A 19,969-nucleotide genomic window follows, 5' to 3' on the forward strand; every position below is an offset into this window, starting at 1 on the left:
TGAGGCAAAAATACAATAACACCCTAAATTTGAGAGTAGCCTAGGATACACAGGGAAAACCCTGCCTCAAAAAGCAAAAAGGTAGATGAACCCCTACCCTGACTCCAAAGAAACCAATTAATGGGAAACAGACGAGAATAAAACTACCAAGTGAGATTCAAAGGCAAAAACACAAGTTGGAAGGTAAAAGCAAAATTAATGAAACAAATTCAAAATGGCTCATCTAAAGACTAGATGGGTTCTAGGGCCTACTACTAAACAAAGCTAATGTGCCACACCCTGACTGTATAATATGAGTCATTATGAGCTAGTCAACTTCCAGAATACTAAGTTTACACAAAAGAACCGAACAGCTCCACTCCAATACTTAATTTGACACTGTGAACGTATTCCTCATACTAAGTGCTCAGGCTCATGTTAATGTTTTTTTTTTTTTTTTTTTTTGTTATTCTTTTTTTTTTTTTTTTAAGACAAGGTTTTTATTGGTTGGTTGGTAGGTAGGTTGGTTGGTTTGGTTTGGTTTTTTGAGATAGGGTTTCTCGGTGTAGCCCTGTCTTTTCTGGAATTCACTCTAGACCAGGCTGGCCTTGAAGTCACAGAGATCCACCTGCTTCTGCCTCCCAAGTGCTGGAATTAAAGGGGTGAGCCACAACCGCCCAGCTTTTTAGACAGAGTTTTTCACAGCTCAAGCTAGTCTTAAAACTTGATCCTCCTGCTTCTACTTCCAAAGTGCTAGATTACAGCCCTGTATCCCCACATCCAGATTTTATGTTAAATGCTGAAAAGGCCTCTTTGGGGAAGGAAAACTTACCCTTATGAATGCAAAGTAAACATCTGGAAAAGGTAATGATAAAGTTCCTGTAGTAATTAACCAATCCCTTGCTTCACAAGTCCCTGTAGCACCTACTTCGAAGACAGTGTGAGTCCCGCCGCTCTCCTGCACTGCTGCTGATGCTCTTAAACCCACAATTTATTACCGAGGTTTCAAGCCTCAGCACTATCCTGTCTCTCAGTGATTCCAGGGGCTCATAAATAATCCTGCTCTCTTTTACATATAAGGAAGGCAAATAACCCAGCTAGCAAAGTCAAGAGGAAAAGGAGAGCTCTCCATCTCTGTAAAAGGCCAGCCCAGAGACAGCCAAGGAGGAAAAGCTCACTGAGCAGGAGTCTCGGACAAAGGACTGAAGACAACAGAAGACTTGAACCCATCATCATCTTCTTCTGTTTACACAATTACCGATCTAGTGCAGCTCTCTGTTTCACAGAGACGCAAGGCACGTAAGGAACTGAAGGTCGCACGGTGAAAAAGAGGAACTGAGACACAGCTGGAGATTTCCCCAGGCCAGTGTCTCTCACATTATTCCTTCAATTCAGTGATGGCCCAGCACCAGCAGCCTCCTCCTGCTAGGGCCACATCCTTGTCTGCATAGTCAAAAGCAACAAGAGCCTCTCCTCTCCTCAGGCCACAAAGCAAGGCCACAGCTCTCCTCAGCATCCATCTAGAGGGCAGGATTCTTGTGATTCCTAATGCTGACTTCTTGCCACATTTGGGCAGCGCTAACAGCCTGTCTCACTCGGACGTGTTCAGGATTTGCCCTGGCTGGATCACGTAAGCTGCTTTTGAGGGGATCTGATTCTGAATTCAGTATCAGTGGGCATGTGATCGGGTCTGTCACATTGACTCCTATAAAGGAATCTCAAGTGGAATTTTCATAGAGCTTGTCTGCCTTACTTTATCATCAGCTGAGGCCATGAAAGCCAGGCCAACACAGCCACGCTCATGCCACTTAGATTGCGAATGAATGGTTTATTTATTGGTGAGCTGGCACACTGACCCTTTCCTGGGGCTATCTCTACCTGGTTTCCTAAACTTCCTCCCTGTGAAGCCTAAGCCTTCTAGGGGGAGGATAGGAGCCACCAGATGTGTCTGTGGCAAGAGACAAGTGGGGCAAAAATGCTACCTGAAACCAGCTCACCTGACGTGAACTACCACTAAGCATACACCATATAACTAAGATCCATTAGAAAGATCCAAGTCATGGCTGGCAAGTACCAGGGCACTGAAGGTCATGTGTGCTGATAAAAGCTTCATGAACCTTTGGTGTGAAGAAAAACAAAAAAGCAGCAACCTATGCTCGTGGGTGTGTGAACCGAGACTCTGGCTGGGGGCAGGAGAAAGCAGCTGTGCACGTGGCCAGGGCCCACCATATATGGCAGGTCTCAAGCTCCTGGAATCCAGCAGGAGCCTGGACGCCCTTCAGCCACGTGAAAGCTGCAAGGGCGGTTTTCAGGAGCCCCGTGCAGATGCTGCCAGTGCCTGCCAGGCAGTTAGTTCTCTGGCTGCACTGTGATGGGGACAGAATGCTCCCCAAGCCCCTTCCCACCCAGTTTACTTCCTTTTCTTCTCTACAAGTCTTCTTAGCTGGCTTCTCTAATGTTCCTTCTCCATCTTCCTTTGGAACTCGAAACTTTACAAGTTACTTCTTCCTCTCCTCACTGCTCAGGCCATCCTCTGGCTCTGGGCCCCAGAAGGCCAACAACTGTTGTCCTTAACCATCGACCATTTCCAGGGCTCACCAGGACAGACAGCGAATGCCAAGAAAAGCAGTGCTCACCTCACGGCTGCCATCAATAAGTGATTGCCATTGCTATTCATACTCAGGGGAAGAGACCTCTATCCCTTTCAAACACTCAGGGGTTAACAGTCAACAGTCCACTGCTGATGGGGAACGTGAAGTGACCTGTGACAAATGTGTAAAATCACCAAGACCACCTTTCCTTGTGTAAGACAAGGGGACTGAACCAGATAGGTGGTTTTTAAAACTGTCTTCTGGGTTTCCACGAAGCTACCTTCGGGTTCCTTTTCTGCAGGTAATGTTACACAGATTAGAAGGGACCAGGTCATTCCCACATCCTTCAATCCAAGTAGTCCTCTCATCCACTTACCCAGTATGGCTACGGATGAGATCTACTGTGTGTGCACGCATGTGTGTGCACGCACGTGTGTGCACAGGGCTTGGCGTTTAAGAGTGCACACCATTCCACAGCCCCTTTTTTCTGTCCTTAACTGCAGAACCACGTGGCTGAAGCTGCCAAGTTCTGCTGCTTGCTGGGGCTGGAACATGGCCCCTCATTCAATTACATCTTCACCAGCCTTTTGTTTTCCATGGTTTCCTTCACTGCCTAAGCTTAGCTGTCCTGGAACTTGCTCTGTAGACCAGAATGGCCTTAAACTCAGAGATCTGCCAGCCTCTGCCTCTGGAGTGCTGGGATTAAGGGTGTGCACCTCCACACCTGGTTCTAAGCTTTTCTTTAATTCCTTTCCACAAGTTGGAAATTCAGCTGGGTGGGATCTTGCCTTGGCTCACCACTCCCTCTATCCCATTTCTTAATTTGCTCATCTTGAATATGGGATTTAGCTTCATTCCATTTTTCTGGTGTTCTTTTTCTCTTCAAATGCTTTTCCTTGCTCAGCTTGCTCCTTTTCATTATAAATCTTCATTAGAGCTAACACTAGTAACCACACAACAGGGTCTATCCTAGGCTGTTTTGACATTTCCTCTGCCAAAGGAATTAATCCAAAACTCTTCACTTTAGCCTCAAGTAGACTTTTCAGACAAGGGCAAAAAGCAGCCACATTCTTCACCAAAATATCACAAGAGTGATCTCTAGGCCACATACTAACATTCTCTGAAACCTCTCAAGCCAGCCCCCGCCAACAGTCCATCAGAGCCCACTCAGCACCGCTGCCTTCCATGCTCCTGCTGGGATGGCCCATTAAGCAGCACTTAAAGCAGTCCACTGCTTTCCTAACTCAAACTCTCAAAGTCCATATTACTCCAAACAAAAACATGGTCCAGCCTATCACAGCAATACCCCATTCCCAGTACCCACTTCTGTCTTACTTAGGGTTTCTATTGCTGTGAAAAGACACCATAACTACGGCAACGCGACAACATAACCACAGCAGCTCTTTGGTTGGTTGGTTTTGGTTTTTTTGAGACAGGGTGTCTCTGTGTAGCTTTGGAGCCTGTCCTGGAACTCGCTCTGTAGATCAGGCTGGCTTCAAACTCTCAGAAATCCTCCTGCCTCTGCCCCCCAAGTGCTGGGATTAAAGGCATGCACCACCACCACCACCACCACCACCACCACCACCACCACCACCCAGCAACCACAGCAACTCTTATAAAGAGAAATATTTAATTGAGGTGGCAGCTTACAGTTTCAGAAGTTTAGTCCATCATCATCATGACAGGGAACAGGGTGGCTGGGCGTATGGAGACATACAGGCAGACATGGTTCTGGAGAATTCTACATCTTGATAGGCGGCAACAGGAAGTGATCTTGGACACTGGGCATAGCTTGAGCATATATGAGACCCCAAAGCCCACCCCCACAATGACACACTTCCTCCAATAAGGTCATACCTACTCCAACAAAGTCACATCTCATAATAGTGCCACTCCCTTTGGGGGTCTTTTTCTTTCAAACCACCACAGTTATTATAATATTATTAAGGCAAACAGTGATAAAGCAGGACATCCCACACTCTCCTTTGGTCTCTGCATACTAAAGCACATGTACACAGACACAAACACAAATTATATAATGTGTATATATATGTATATATGTACCAAAATATTACACAGCACTCCATTAATGTGTATACTTTTTATGTTTTTAACATTATGAGTTAAATTTTTTAAATTTTAAAATGGAAGAAATACCAAAGGGTCCCAGAACTGCCTTCAGAGGGAAGAGAAGGCTGATGATGAAAATCATGGCTTACTCAGATACCAAGGAAAGAACAAGAGTTTGTCCAGCAGTAAGAACGATGAATACCTAAGACTCCGCGTGCACACTGGGTTACAAAGTCAAATTCATTTATTTCTGCTAGCTCGGGGTCAAGAGTTTGAGCTAGGTAACTGATGACTGACTGACCAGGTTAAATGAAGGGCACGTCAAGAGAACTCCTGGTTCTGGTGCAGGCACCTGAGGACTCACAATGGATGGCTGGGATACGGAAATGTGGGAGGGCTGCTTCACCAAACCCGAGGAGGGGTATCTTCAACAGCAGCATCTTTTCAGCAGCTACAGTCAGTACTGACCTTGTTAAGCACAGACAATGGACACATATAGTCAGTGCCACACACAGCAAGCACACTGAATATACAACTAAACAAAGGTCTTCTAGGAACAGAAGGGTCTATAGTCTTACACTTCAGCCCACTGAAAAACTATGGACCCAGAAAGAGTAGACTGGAGAAGTACAAGATCATCAGAGAACACAAAGGACCGCTCGGCACCTGTTCCTAACCCAGCTACCAATAAGGATCCATTACGTACGGGCCCAGGCAAATGTTCTCCAAGTCTGTCATCGGGGTCCTTCCACTCCTAGGAGTCTGTCTGGTTTTGTTTGGTCTTTCTCTGTGGCCCCCTCCTCACCTCGTCTCACAGTTCCCACTCCAAGAGATGTTTCAATTCGTGGTCCTCCAGTGGCCCAGCTTACGGCCATCTCTAAATGGAGTTTGCCTGGCCCTCAGTCTATACTCTTGAATCCTCAGGCTAAAGAGAACAGGACTGGAAGAACCTAACTTTTCTACAGACTTGGGGTGGATCCATCCCTCTCCCAACTGTTTTTACCCCTTAGGAGAGGGAGTTCCCCAATTCTGGGAAGACACTGTACAACTGAGCCCAAAACTACTTTTTTTGTTTGCTTTTTGTTTTTATTTTTGTAGCCAAGGTTTCTCTGTGTAGCCTTGGTTGTCCTGGAACTTGCTCTGTAGACCAGGTTGGTCTTGAACTCACAGAGATCCTCCTGCCTCTACTTCTCAAGTTCGATGGAATTAAAGGCATCCACTGCCTCCATCACCACATGGCTTTCCCCGCCCCCCAAAAAACTACTTTTCTGGTGACCTTTTACTACATTCGTGCACACACACTCACAACCTGCCCCCAAACACTCAGCCAACTGGCTGTCCTCAAGCACCTCGTGTTCTGTGGGTGCAGTCTTCAACGTAAGGCACCCTCTCTTTCTACGGCAGTCGTTTTCCTTACCCTTCATGATACCCCTCAAACATCACCTCTGCCCAACGCTATCCTCACTCCTGCCAGTGAATTCAGGCTTAGTTCTCCCTTTGTCCTTCCACGCACTTTGGGCTTTGAGACAAACCTTTCATTATCATCTATTATAGACAACTGCACTCAAAGTCCATTTCCACTGCAGTTTCTTGAATGTGTGTATGGTACCACAGCCTTCTCTCCAACACCCCATGATCCCAAACACACAGCAGGTCCTTGACAGGGATTTGCTAATTCAAATAAAAAAGTTACTGAGATGTTTTACCAAAACCTATATAGATAGATCATGGCAATTAAAAGCAAGGAAGAGGCCTTGCAGTGATAGTGCACTCCTTCAATCCCAGCGCAGAGGCAGAGGCAGAGGCAGAGAGGCAGAGAGGCAGAGAGGCAGAGAGGCAGAGAGGCAGAGAGGCAGAGAGGCAGAGAGGCAGAGAAGCAGAGAGGCAGAGGCAGAGAGGCAGAGGCAGAGAGGCAGAGGCAGAGGCAGGCTGATCTCTGGGAGTTCGAGGCCAGCCTGGTCTACATCTACAAAGCAAATTCCAAGACAGCCAAGGTTACACAGAGACACCCTGTCTCAAACCCTACACACACACACACACACACACACACACACACACACACACACACAAAGAGCAAGGTAGAGGATGGAGAAAGATAAAGAATAGATGGTCCCCTCTTCTACTTAGCTGCTGGTGGTACACCTCACTCCTCACTTAGCTACAGGGGGTATATCCCCACCCCTCACTCAGCTGCTGGGGGTAAACCCACCCCTCACTCAGCTGCTGGGGGTAAACCCACCCCTCACTCAGCTGCTGGGGGTAAACCCACCCCTCACTCAGCTGCTGAGGGTATACCCCACTCTGAAAAGTTAACTTCAGCAAGAAAGGTTGGGTAGACATTTTGGAAAGTTTAAAGAAATACAAATAATTTCAAGGCTCTACCCGCTGCTATTAGTCAGGTATTGACCTTGGGATGTGGTCACAGGGATTATATATTTTATTTTGCCATCCACTCCCTCTACCACTCTGATACCTCTAGCTATACGGGCAATAAAGAGTCTTTCATACAGGCTCTGAATATTATCTTTGAGCTCCTCTGGGAACAGTTCAGCCTTCTCTCAACCCTCCCACCTTTCCAATGAGTAATTCTACCATACAGTCCTCAGCTCTTAAAAAAGCATTTTTCTTCTCAATGTGTCCAGTTCCCCCCCCACACCCTCTCCTTAACCTCCACCATGGACACCAAAGGCAGACAGTGTGCCTTCTCAGCTGCCCGACAAGAAGCCACAGTATATATCTCAAAGAGAACTAGGAAGGCTTTCAACACTTGTAGGGTCCTCTTCAATCCCATAAGCACCGTTTACATAGATCCCAGAACTTAGCACCCCAGTTTATAACGGGCCATTTATGTGTCCTATCTCCCTCCCTAAAACTGGGCTTCTTGAGAACTAGCCCTGGTTCCCAGCACAGTGCCCAGGACATAGTGTACCTTCTAAAAACTACTGGTTTAGAGGATTAAAAAAAAAAATCCATAAAATAAACTGCCCCTTCAGGCTCCTTAGCCAAACTCAGTGACGATGTGAGTTTGGAGGAAGAAATACTTCAGAGGTGATCGTAACTGAACATCTTTATATAGCAGCTAGGCCTGTGATGCAGAGCTCAGCTAGAGACAGTCCTAAACAAGGGTCCTTTGACAGGCAGCCAGTCCCCACGTTCCCCGGATTGCTCACTCTGGTGAAGGTAGTAAACCCAGTTCTCCCGAGTTTACCTTCCCAAGATCTGGCGGGTCCCCCAGCCCCCACTTCCGTGACTCCTGTGCCCCCCTTTGACCTTTAATGCTGTGTGACAGTAGATGGAAAATGTATTTCTTTTTTTTTAGGCTACTTCACAGCTGAAGAAAAACTATACTGTTTAAGGTGTTAAATATTTTCACATGTAACTTGGCTTGACTCTAACCTGCACACACACTTAGAGGCACAGGCACAAATGTCAGTGGTATAATTTGTTATAGGTTTCTGAGGACCAGGGATGGAAATGACCACGGATTCTCACAATTCAAACCACTTTTACGTAAATGTGAACTTTCCTAAAACAGTCAAGGGAGAGAACTTTCCATCCAACCTCAGAGAGTCTCTTAGAGATACTGATAGTATTATTCATGGGGTTAGGTGTTCTTTGAAAAAAAAAATACATTACAAATATTAGTTTCTTTTGGGGTTTCTGCTTTGACCTTTAATAAAAATGTGCTTTAAGGCAGCAGTTATGAAAATGAAAGGAGCAGGTTTTCATGTTGAACAAACGCCACTTCATAGACTCAAACCCCAGGAAAGCTATGCCTTACAACGCGCACACACACACACATTTGGTGACCTCACTTACCAGACGTGAAGCAGGGTTATAAGAAACCATGAGTTGAATGTATCAGGCATCTGACATCCTAGAAAATAACAACGAAGTGTAAATACGTGAAGGTGTAGAGGAGGCATACTGACTGTGTTGGTCACTGGTGGGGACCTGTTCAACTAAAATGTAAGGCAGGATGACATTTCTGACCATGAAACTGCAGAAAGATCAGTAAAAACACAATGTAAAACCGTGAGCCTAGCCGGGCGGTAGTGGCGCACGCCTTTAATCCCAGCACTCGGGAGGCAGAGCCAGGCGGATCTCTGTGAGTTTGAGGCCAGCCTGGGCTACCAAGTGAGTCCCAGGAAAGGCGCAAAGCTACACAGAGAAACCCTGTCTCGAAAAACCAAAAAAAAAAAAAAAAAAAAAAAGAAAAAGAAAGAAAAAAACATGAGCCTGACCACTGAACGCAGCCAGACCACCGGTCTTCCAGTTCCAGCCTTGTTACCACCTTGTGGTCTTGGGCAAACTGCTTCTTCCCTCTGAGTCTCAAATTTCTCATTTTATAGACTGTGGAAGAGATGGTTTCTTATGGTTCCTTCCAACGTCATGAGGTTCTAAGCTAGTTTCCCTTTCTGGGCTTGAAGTCTCAAGAGCTAAGCAAATACACCTCCCAGCTCCCCATCAGCATCAGCTACTGTGATCATCTGAGCCCTTCTGAAAGGGTTAAGCCTTTCTGCTCTGGTCTTATTTTCCATTGTTTTTTGTTTGTTTTTGTTTTTTGAGGCAGGGTTTCCCTGTGTAGCCCTGACTGTCCTGGATCTTGCTCTGGAGACCAGGCTGGCCTGGAACTGAGAGACCTGCCTGCATCTGCCGCCCAAGCGCTGGGATTAAAGGCGTGCGTGACACCACTGCCCAGCTTTTTCCAATTTTTTAAGACAATCCAATGTGGTATGGCCATGAGTGTGCCAGATGATTTACCCAAATACCCGGGAGGGTAGAAGTGGGACTCTAGGAGCTGGAGCTGAATCAGGAAGAGGACTATGCCCCCTGAAAGGCCAGTCCTCGACTACAGAGACAACACTGGGCAGAGCCTCTAAGTTTCAGATCCTGAAAGTCAGAGCTCAGCTCAGACATTCAAGTCTCTCCATCCTCAGATTTCTAAGAAACCCCTCTAGTGGGCTGAGGGGTCCCCACGACATGTACCCCCTTATTACAAGACAAGGAGAAAAGCTTGACAAGGAGCAGGAAGGGTGAAGGGGAGAAGATCAGTGGGGAAAGTGAGCCCTTCTGGTAGAAGCAGTCTTTTGCAGCAACAACTCAAAAAAAAAAAGGAAGTAAGGCATGATATACCTGCCTAGAGCTCTGACACACATCCTGTGATTTTGTGAGGCAGGGCAGGGTTGCAAAATCCAAGCTAGCCTGGGCTATAGCAAATCTATATGCCAAAAAACAAAACAACACACACACACACACACACACACACACACACACACACACACACACACACACACAAATCTCCTGCTAATCAGCATTCAGTGAGGTTCCAGTTAACGACGAGGGTCACTAAGAGTGACTACAGGGCAGAACCCGAGGAGGGAGGAGCACACCCACACTAACGGGGAGTCCTCACTCCCTGTGGCTGGGCCTGCAGCATGCCAGACATAACAAGCGCTTCACGGTCATTAGGTCAATGAATCTGTCCAACAACCCTAGCAGGTGGGTCCTGACATACCCCCATTTGACAGGAGAGGAAACTGAGTGTTATCCAGACAACTGCTCAAGACTACAGAACCATAACACCAAGGAACAAGACACATGGGATTAAATTCAGACTTCCTTGATTCTCTGTGCAGTGTGAGGACTGCTGCGTGAGTACCTCTCTAATGCTAAGATGTGGACACTTCCTTGAGAAGTGTCCACACCCAGTCCACTGCTAATCGTCTTGATACAATATTTCTCTTAATCCTTACCTCAAGCTGGGAGAGGAGCACTAGAGTCCTACTTTAGAGGTAAAGAAGCAGAGTCAAGAAGGCAAAGTAACTATGGGCAAGCCACCATGTTAGGGCAGTGGCAAGGCTGGGGTTTGAATCCAGGTCTGTCACAAAAGGACACCAAAAAACTCGGGTGAGCTTACTGGGTGGTGCCCAGCAGCTGTCAAGTGGACTTCCTCTCTGAGCCCAGCAGGAGGGAGCTGGAGGCTAGCCTGACCAGCCATCCAGCTATTAAGACCCATGCCATCTGAGAGCGGGCCAGCCGCTCTCCGCCTACAACAAGAATAGCCCCGAGAAACTCTCAAGCCCGGATCTCAAGTTGGGTCTTTTTTTGGATGGTAGAACAAAACATTAAGAAGAAAAGTTTTCTTGGAAGTCTGAAATCTGGCTGCTCCTGCAGGACAGTCTGCCCAGCTGCTGCCTCTCCATCAAAGCTTCCCAGCAGCCTGCAGGAGCCCGTCCAGCTTCCTCAGAGGTGGAATCAGTTCTTGGGCTGGAAAGCACAGACAGACAAACAGGTCAGCAGCTGGCCCTGGGTCACAGTTTTCCCTTCTGGGGGTCAACTCAGGGCTGATGAGAAAAGAGCTGGCACATGAGTGATTCCCTGTGCCCATGGCGGTCAGAACAGAAGCCCACAGAGTAGACCTCAAAAACATCAAACCAACAACTGAGTGTTGACTATGAGCAACACAAAACTACGATTCTTAGCTCAACAAAATGTGTTTACATACTTCAGGTTAAACCCTGTGACACTCTGCCATGATCACACTCTTGCTCCAATATACACGCAGCATATTCTTTCCTGAGGCTAGGCTCTTTCTTGAACCAGGTTCAGTAAAATTAAATAATTCCATTACTGTCACCAGAGAGTGATATTATCATATTTTAGTATGAGGTCAGAATATTTAATTAAATTTAAGCGGATCTAGGTGAAGTTCCTGGGCTTCTCAGAGGCTCAGTTTCCTGCTCTCTGTAGGTCAGTGGGCAGAACAAGGGGCCTACCTTAGGGTTTCTGTGATGATAAAGGAAAGATCAAAGACCTGTAAGATGCCTAGTAAAGCCAGGTGTGGTGGCACAAGCCTTTAGCCCCAGCATCAGCACTTGGGAGGCAGAGAAAGGTGGATCTCTGTGAGTTAGAAACTGTCCTACTCTACATAGTGAGTTCTAAGCCAACCAGGGGTACACAGTGAGACTGTATAATGAGAGGTATAATGACTCAATATTCACTCTTGTTGTTTCCACTGAATTTAATTAAATAATAGGGTTCAAATTATCTTTGAAAGGCTTCACCAGTTAAAACTCTGTCACAAAATAAAATGAAACCTCAACTACTGACTCAGAATTTCTTCATTAAAGAGCCCCTCCTCTCCAAGGTAATCAGTTCCGTAGAGGTAAAAAGAGTCACAGATGAGAATGTAGAATTAAGCACAAGCTCACTGGCTGTCTGTGCTCCAGGACAGCAGTGACAAACTACAGCAGGCATGTCCCTTGTGACAAGAGGGGCATCACCAGAGCCTGTAGGAACAGCAGCTGCCGAGGTAGCTGACCACTCAGATGCATCGAGTGCTCTAGATCGCAGCCCTCAAACACTGAGGCTCTGACGTGACTCAGGCCCACAACTCTGGCAGCTTAGGGAGGGCTGTCCAAGAAGCTGATAGGCATAGTATCCTGTGACCCAACAACTCACTCACATACGGTCTTCAAGAAATGCCATCAGCCTCCTTTTGCTGGGGGAAGAATAACATTTGCCAGCTATCCAAAGCTCTCGGTCTTCAGGACCCTTACAGTCAAGCCCTATAGCAAAGATCTGAATGGGCACGGCCACTTTAAAGGTATAATCATAGGAAGCAATGTATATATTTCCTCATTTTATTCAAATCCCCACTGAACTCCTTAGGATTCAAACCACAAGAAAGTCAGTCTCATTTTACAGATTAAAAAAAAAACTTTTGCTTCCAGATGATACTTTCCAAATCTGCTCTTTGTTCACTAGCCACACTTTGGAACTCCTTTGGTTTGATTTTAAAATGTAAACCTCGCCAAAAAAAAAAAAAAAAAAAAAAAGGAGGAGGAGGAGGAGGAGGAGGAGGAGGAGAAGAAGAAGAAGAAGAAGAAGGGCCACAGCAGAACAAATAAGCCATAGGTTTGTCTGTTTATTTGTGACAGGTGACAGGGTTTTACTATGTAGTCCTCACTAGCCTGAAACTTAGTGTGTAGAATAGGTTTACCTTAAGTTTATGACAATCCTCATGCCACTGTCTGTGAGTACTCGAATTACAGGCATGTGCCACCCTGACTCTAGGTTTTTGTGGTGGGTTTTGTTTTGAAAGAGGATCTCTCTATGCAGTCTTGGCTGGCCTGGAGCTCACTATGTAGAACAGGCTGGCCTGAACTCAGAGATCTCCCATTCTCTGCCTCCCAAGTGCCACCCACCATGCCCAGGCTACGCCATAGGTTTTAATAGGCCAATTCCTAATAAAGTCTTGGAAAATCTGAAGGGAGAGTGTGATCACCAGGAAATTCACTGCCACTTATCCTGAAGGACAAAGCCAGGGCAAAACTCACCAAGATAGACACCATTGTGTGTATAAACACCAGTTTCCAGTACTAACACAATATCTCACAAAGGGAACTATCATCAAAATAAAGCAAAACCCAAATTATTAAGCTGCGTTACAATGTCTAGTTTGTGGTTACATTCATTCACAGGCAGCATGGTACAGTGGGGAAATCCCTGAGGTTTAAGCAGACAACACAGGTGCAGGGCTTGCCTAGGCAACCTTAGGCAAGTCACTGAGCTCTTTAAGCCTCAACCGTTTCTAAACACAAAACAAAAATACAAGTACTTACTATCCCACAAGATTGGGAAACTCCTAAAGGGGACAAACACGAGAGCAAATAAATGTGAGCTATTAATATGTAATTATAACCTTCTGAAACTTTTCTTAAGTTGGTAATCTGTAAGCTATGATTGAAATATGAATATTAACTATCTATGTAATAAGTCTTTTATTTGATACGATAATATTAATAAAACCTGCCAGGCGGTGGTGGCGCATGCCTTTAATCCCAGCCCTTGGGAGGCAGAAGCAGGCAGATCTCTGTGAGTTCAAGGCCAGCCTGGTCTACAGAGCGAGTTTCGGGACAGCCAGGACTGCTACACAGAAGAACCAAAAAAAAAAAACCTAACAGAACTTCAGAACCTTCCACAGGGGCTGGAGAAATGGCTCGGAGGTTCAAAGCACCTCTGCTCTTGCTGAAGACGTGGGTTTGGCTCCCAGCACCACAGGGCAGCAGCTCACAATTGACTGTCTTGGAGCTGCAGTTCCAGGTTTCCAATGCCCTCTTCTGGCCTCTGAGGACACCGACTGCATGTGGTGTACATACACACATACATACCAGACACTCATACATGTAAACTAAAACTTTAAAAAATAATGAGGACTGAATAATAATGAGGACTGAAGACAAGTAAGCATTCATCTAAAATAATTATAATAAATATGAATCAAGGATTAAATATCTGATGATAAACCTTTGTTTTTTCTTTTGCATGTGTGTTGTACTTTTTTTTTTTTTTTTGGTTTTTCAAGACAGGGTTTCTCTGTGTCATTTTGGTGCCTGTCCTGGATCTCACTCTGTAGACCAGGCTGGCCTCAAACTCACAGAGATCCACCTGCCTCTGCCTCCAAGTGCTGGGATTAAGGGCGTGAGCCACCACCGCCCAGCTGTGTGTTGTACTTCTGTGCATGGTATATGCACATGAGTGTTTGAGTGCACCCACACATGTGCATGCAGAGACCAGAGGAGCCTGTCAAGTGTCTTCCCCTATGGCTCTCTACTTATTCCTTTGAGACAGGGGAGCTCGCCATTGTGGCTGGCCAGCAAGCTCCCAGGATCTACTAGTGGTCACCTCCCCTCTGCAATGCTGAGGTTACAGGCACATCTGGCTGCGAGTCCTTACATGGCTCAAGGGACTTGACCTGACTTGTTTCTTCATTGAAACAATGAAGAAAAGACAAACAGACAGACACATGGACACAGAGAAAAATGCTGGGTTCGGTTGGCCTGGGGTCTTAGATAGAGAAACCACAACACCCAGAAGCTCAGCTTGCTTATGACATAGATTTGAACAGAGACAGGGTGACAGCACACAGCTGAACAAGAAGGCAAGTTTAAGGCAAGATTGGTTCATCATGGTAGGAGAAGTCTGCATCGGAGCAGTCATCAAGCTGTGAATTTCTGGGGGAAGAAAGATACAGTGGACATTTTCTACACAATGTCAACACTTACACACGGACCCCTGAAGAAAGCTCTGCCACTCCTCTGAGCCTAATCCCAAGAGGCTTTGTCATCTTCCCATCAGTCTGAGGCTATGAGGTCCTTAACATGGCCGTGCCCAGGTCAACAACACACTTTCACTGAGGACTCACTCACACAAGGTTTCCTCCATTCCCAACATGGGGCCATGCCCAGCTTTTCCCATGGATGTGGACCCCAGCCTCAGGCCCTTATGTTTGCACAGCAAGGGATCTCACTCCCTGAGCTATCTCATTGGCCATGAAGACAATGTTTCTATGAAAAAAGGTAGGACGGTACTCTGGAGGAGACCTTAGCGATACTCTCATGTGCAAGATTCCCAGAACGGCAAGAAAACACAGACAAAAGCATGGGGTGGATGTGTTGGCTTTGTTTGTTTTTCAGATTATTTATTCTGATTTTATATGTATGGGTGTTTTGCCTGCATGTATGTCTGTGCACACAGAGGCCAGAAGAGGGCACCAGACCCTCTGGAATTGGAGTTACAAATGATTGTGAGCCATCATGAGAGTGCTGGAAATCAAACTTCAGTCTTCTGGAAGTACGGCAAGTGCTCAGTGCTCTTAACTTCTGAGCCATCTCTCCGGCTCCAGATATGGTTGTCTGTTCATTTGTTTGTTTGCTTTGTGGGGGTGTTTTTTAATGTTACTTTTAATTAAAATTATACTTAAAAAAATCAAGTAAACTAATAAAATAAAAAAGGGAGAATGCACATGGATTTAGGGGAAAACTCAATATTTTCTTTATCTTTTGAAGAAAGTATATGTTCTCATTTTGACTGATTTCTTTTTTTTTTCTTCCGGAGCTGGGGACCGAACCCAGGGCCTTAGCAAGCGCTCTACCACTGAGCTAAATCCCCAACCCCTTGACTAATTTCTTATATAATAAGAAACAGTTTAGGACTGGCAAGATGGCTCAGGAGGTAAAGATGTTTGTCGCCAAGCCTGACAACCTGAATATGATCACCAGAACCCGCACAGCAGAGAGAACCAACTTTCATAAGTTGTCCTCTGACCTCTGTATGGGCCCCATGGTATATACGCTTATACACATGTGCATGCATATACATACATACACACACAAACTACAGTGATAAATTTTTTTTAATAATTAAAAAAACGGCTTGTTTACAAAGGGGCAGGGAAATTGTCTTTCCTGATGAACAAGAAAATAGAAAGTAGGGGCTGGAGAGATGGCTCAGAGGTTAAGAGCACTGCTTGTTCTTCCAAGGGTCCTGAGTTCAATTCCCAGCAACCACATGGTGGCTCACAGCCATCTGTAATGAGATCTGGTGCCCTCTTCTAGCTTGCAGGGATATGTGCAGACAGAACACTGTATACATTCTAAATAAATAGATCTTTAAAAAAAAAAATCTATTCCTCACCTTAAAAAAAAAAAAAGAAAAGAAAATATAAAGTAAAAAAATAAATTAGAATTATAATTCAGTATAATATTTAAAGTCTCTAATATTAATCTGCTGAAATAGTGAAATAGCCAAACAACTTATATTTGAGTTTTAAACAACCAAAATAGTTATTAAGCAATCCAAACTGCATCTAGCATTCTTTGTGAACTCAACTGTGTTCAGATATTTGTTGCCAGAGTAAAGCGCCCGTTATACAAACTTGTCAGGTGCCTGGCTCCTTAGGGCAGGACTGCTGCACAGAGAGCAGCAGGATTCCTTCTCAAGTCTGTGGACACAGGAAGAGCTTACATTTTCCAGGGACCTTACAAATACTTATTTTAGTTAGCCATGTTAATAATTATAATTTATGGTTAAAAATCCTTCTGGAAAGCAATTTATCAATGGGATGTAAGTAATAAAATTATATAAGCCTTTGAGATCAATAGCCTTCCAAAAAAAACAAGAAGAAGAATCATTGTTGCAGAATATTTGTACACTGTGTGAAGATGTGCTGCTGTGATTAGTGTAATAAAAAGCTGAACAACCGGGGTTGGGGATTTAGCTCAAGGCCCTGGGTTCGTCCTCATGGGGGGGCGGGGGATGATGCTGAACAACCAATAGCTAGACAGGAGACAGGCGGGACTTCCGGGCAGAGAGAGGAAGAGGAGATAATAGAGGCAAGACACTGACATACAGAATGGAAAAGAGGTGAAAGTCATGTGGTAGAACATAAATTAATAAAAATATGAGTTAATTTAAGTTATAAGAGCTAGTGGGACAAGCCTAAGCTAATGGCCAAGCTTTCATAATTAATAAGTGAGCTGGTGTCCCCAAGGAAAGTCTGACTACAAATCATGAAATTTATTTATTTCAAGATTCACTAGAACAATCAAAAACTAGAAACAAAAAGAGAAATAATTGACAAAAATCCATGTCAAAATGCTAAGAGAGGACACGGTGGCACAAGCCTGTAAACCCAGCACTTGGGAGGCAGACGGTAGGATCAGCGTTTAAGGTCACCCTTGGCCGCACAGCAGGTTCCAGGAGAGAATATCAAGGGCTGGGAGGTGACTCAGTCTGTGAAGTGCTTGCCACGCCAGCATGATGACCTCAGCCTGATCCCTAGAACCCACCTTAAAAATATCGGGCATGGTGGCCTGTGCTTGTAATCCCAGTCATGGGAAGGCAGAGATAGGAGGATCACTAGTGAGCTCCAGGCCCATGAAGGACCCTGTCTCAAAGGAGATAGACAGTGTTTCAGAGGATCCCGCCAAGGTGGACCTCTGGGCTATACATGCATGAAAACATACAACATACACAAAACAAAGGTTTAAAACAAAAACCTAAAATCCACAGCCACAAAAATAAACAGTGTATCATTTCCTTTCAGAACAATGAGAGTCACTTACTCAGAAAGAACTCCTCAAAGTCAGTTTTCTCCACACAGCTCGTGTACATGCGCAGGGCTGCGATCTTAATCTTCTAGACAAAGAGAATAAAACCAAACTCAAGACATGACCAAGAGGATGCTCTAGTGTCATTAGGTATGGACTGCAGAACTCATGTTTCTTCAGCTAGAAGGAGGGGTACAAACCTATCTGCGGGCAATTTGTTTTGTTTTAGAGATAAGACCTCAAGCAGCCCATGTTTACTGGGAACTGACTCTGTAGTTCAGTTCACCATCTCTACCTTTAAAAATAAATAAATAAAATTTGAAAAATTTTAAACCCCTGAAATCCTTTAATCTTTGCTCGGAGGCTCTACTAATTAGTTTACAGTTTTTTGGGGTTTTTTTTGGGGGGGAAGGGAGGCATTTCTTTTCTACAGACTCACAGAACTTGTGTGCATAAACAAAATTCTCTAATAAATATGAAATACTCTCCACTATGCCTCAAAGTATTAAATATGAAGAACTTAGTATACAGTATTAAGAAATGTCACTGGGGGTGGGGATGGCGCCCACCTTTAATCCCAGCACTTTGGAGGCAGAGCCAGGCGGATCTCTGTGAGTTCAAGGCCAGCATGGGCTACAGAGTGAGTTCCAGGACAGGCACCAAAACTACACAGAGAAACTCTGTCTTAAAAAAAAAGAAAAGAAAAGAAAAGAAAAGAAAGGAAAAGAAAAGAAAAGAAAGAAAGAGAGAAAGAGAGAAAGAAAGAAAGAGAGAGAGAGAGAGAGAGAGAGAGAGAGAGAAAGAGAGAAAGAGAGAGAAAGAAAGAAAGAAAGAAAGAAAGAAAGAAAGAAAGAAAGAGAGAAAGAGAGAGAGAGAGAGAGAGAGAGAGAGAGAGAGAGAGAGAGAGAGAGAGAGAGAGAAAGAGAGAAAGAGAGAAAGAGAGAAAGAGAGAGAGAGGTGTCCCCAGGGGCTGGAGACGTGGCTCAGTGGTCCAGAGCGCTCACTGCTCTTGTAAAGGACCAGCACCCATGTTGAGGTTCACAATCTTCTCTAACTCCAGCCCCCGGAGATCTGACATCCTCTTCTGGTCTCCATAGGCAACAGGCACTCGTGTGGTACATTTTCAAACATATATACAAGCAAAAAGGTTCATACACACAAAAATAAATCAATCTTTCAAAAGAAAATTTTAATTCCCTTGGATCTTAATGAGTTCTGTTTTTTACCTAAGCTCTGTATTTTGTACATATTGTATTTTATGTATGTACACTACATCTTAAGATTGATCTTAATTATGATCAAATCTAAAAATTAAAAATCAATTCTTAAAGAGCTGAGTTGGTCTGAAGAACAAGCCAGTAACACGAACAGGTGTATCAATGACTTTCAAAACTAAATAAACCAGTACATCAACAAAAGACTTGTACAAGATTCTTTTTCTTTCTTGAAATGACAGAGCAAGTTGAACACAGTGGCCCATGCTGATCATCCCAGCACTGAAAGAGTTCAAGGCCAGTCTAGTCTATAAAACAGGTTCAAGGCCAGTCTGGACTATAGTGTGAAAGGCTGTCTCAAAACCAAAGCAAAGCAAACAAACAACAAAAAGAAAAAATAATAACAAAACCTAAAAACAGGGGCTGGAGAAATGGCTCAGCAATTAGGAGCACTGGCTGCTCTTACAAAGGACCCAGGTTCAGTTCCCAGCACCCACATGGCAATTCGCAACCACCTGTAACTCCAGTTCCAGGGGATCCAAGCTCTCTTCTGGCCTCCACAGGCACCAGGCACACAAGTGGTGCACAGACAGGCACACATACAGGCAGGTGAAATACGTATATACATAATACAAATAAATAACTGAAACAAGAGCAAAATTGAACAAGCAGGTACACTGGCTCATGTTTGACCATCCAGCACTTGGGAGGCTGAGATGGATCAGAAGTTCAAGCTTCATCTACATGATATCCTATCTCCAACATAAATAAAAACAGAGCCCATCAAGAGTTAAGATATAACACATCACAATCGAAGGGGTTTATGAAGAAATGCAAAGTTGAACCCCAAACTGGCAAATTGAAGAAGGGATGAGAGAGGAGTAGTTGCCTGTCAAATTTCGTCAAGAACTAGGATTCAGCCAAGCACAAAGGCGCACGCCTTTAATCCCAGCACTTGGGAGGCAGAAGCAGGCAGATCTCTGTGAGTTCAAAGCCAGCCTGGTCTACAGAGCAAATTCCAGGACAGCCTGGGTTACATACACAAACCCTGCCTGGAAAAACCGAAGGGAAAAAAAAAAACATAAACAAAAAACAAAACAAGAACAAGTTTAACCAGGGAACAGAAAAAACAGGTTTCAGAAAGCATTGATCTACACCATCACTGGCCTAATGACACCCTTATCCTGATACTTTTGACTCCAGAAGGCCTTCCAGCCTT

General features: G+C 44.8%; 1 protein-coding gene across 2 annotated transcripts in view; it reads right to left on the reverse strand.

The window, feature by feature from the left end:
- Uqcc1 (ubiquinol-cytochrome c reductase complex assembly factor 1) overlaps nucleotides 1-19,969 on the reverse strand; it is an 88,950-nt gene that overhangs the window by 45,913 nt on the left and 23,068 nt on the right. For both annotated transcript variants that reach the window (XM_006988259.4, XM_042276590.2), the window contains 2 exons: nucleotides 17,552-17,624; nucleotides 8,460-8,517 (listed from right to left, as the gene is read on the reverse strand). In XM_006988259.4, the coding sequence (XP_006988321.1) occupies nucleotides 8,460-8,517; nucleotides 17,552-17,624 (131 nt within the window). The remainder of the gene's footprint in view (nucleotides 1-8,459; nucleotides 8,518-17,551; nucleotides 17,625-19,969) is intronic.

Source organism: Peromyscus maniculatus, chromosome 4 (genome assembly GCF_049852395.1).
Source record: "Peromyscus maniculatus bairdii isolate BWxNUB_F1_BW_parent chromosome 4, HU_Pman_BW_mat_3.1, whole genome shotgun sequence".
NCBI lineage: Eukaryota > Metazoa > Chordata > Mammalia > Rodentia > Cricetidae > Peromyscus > Peromyscus maniculatus.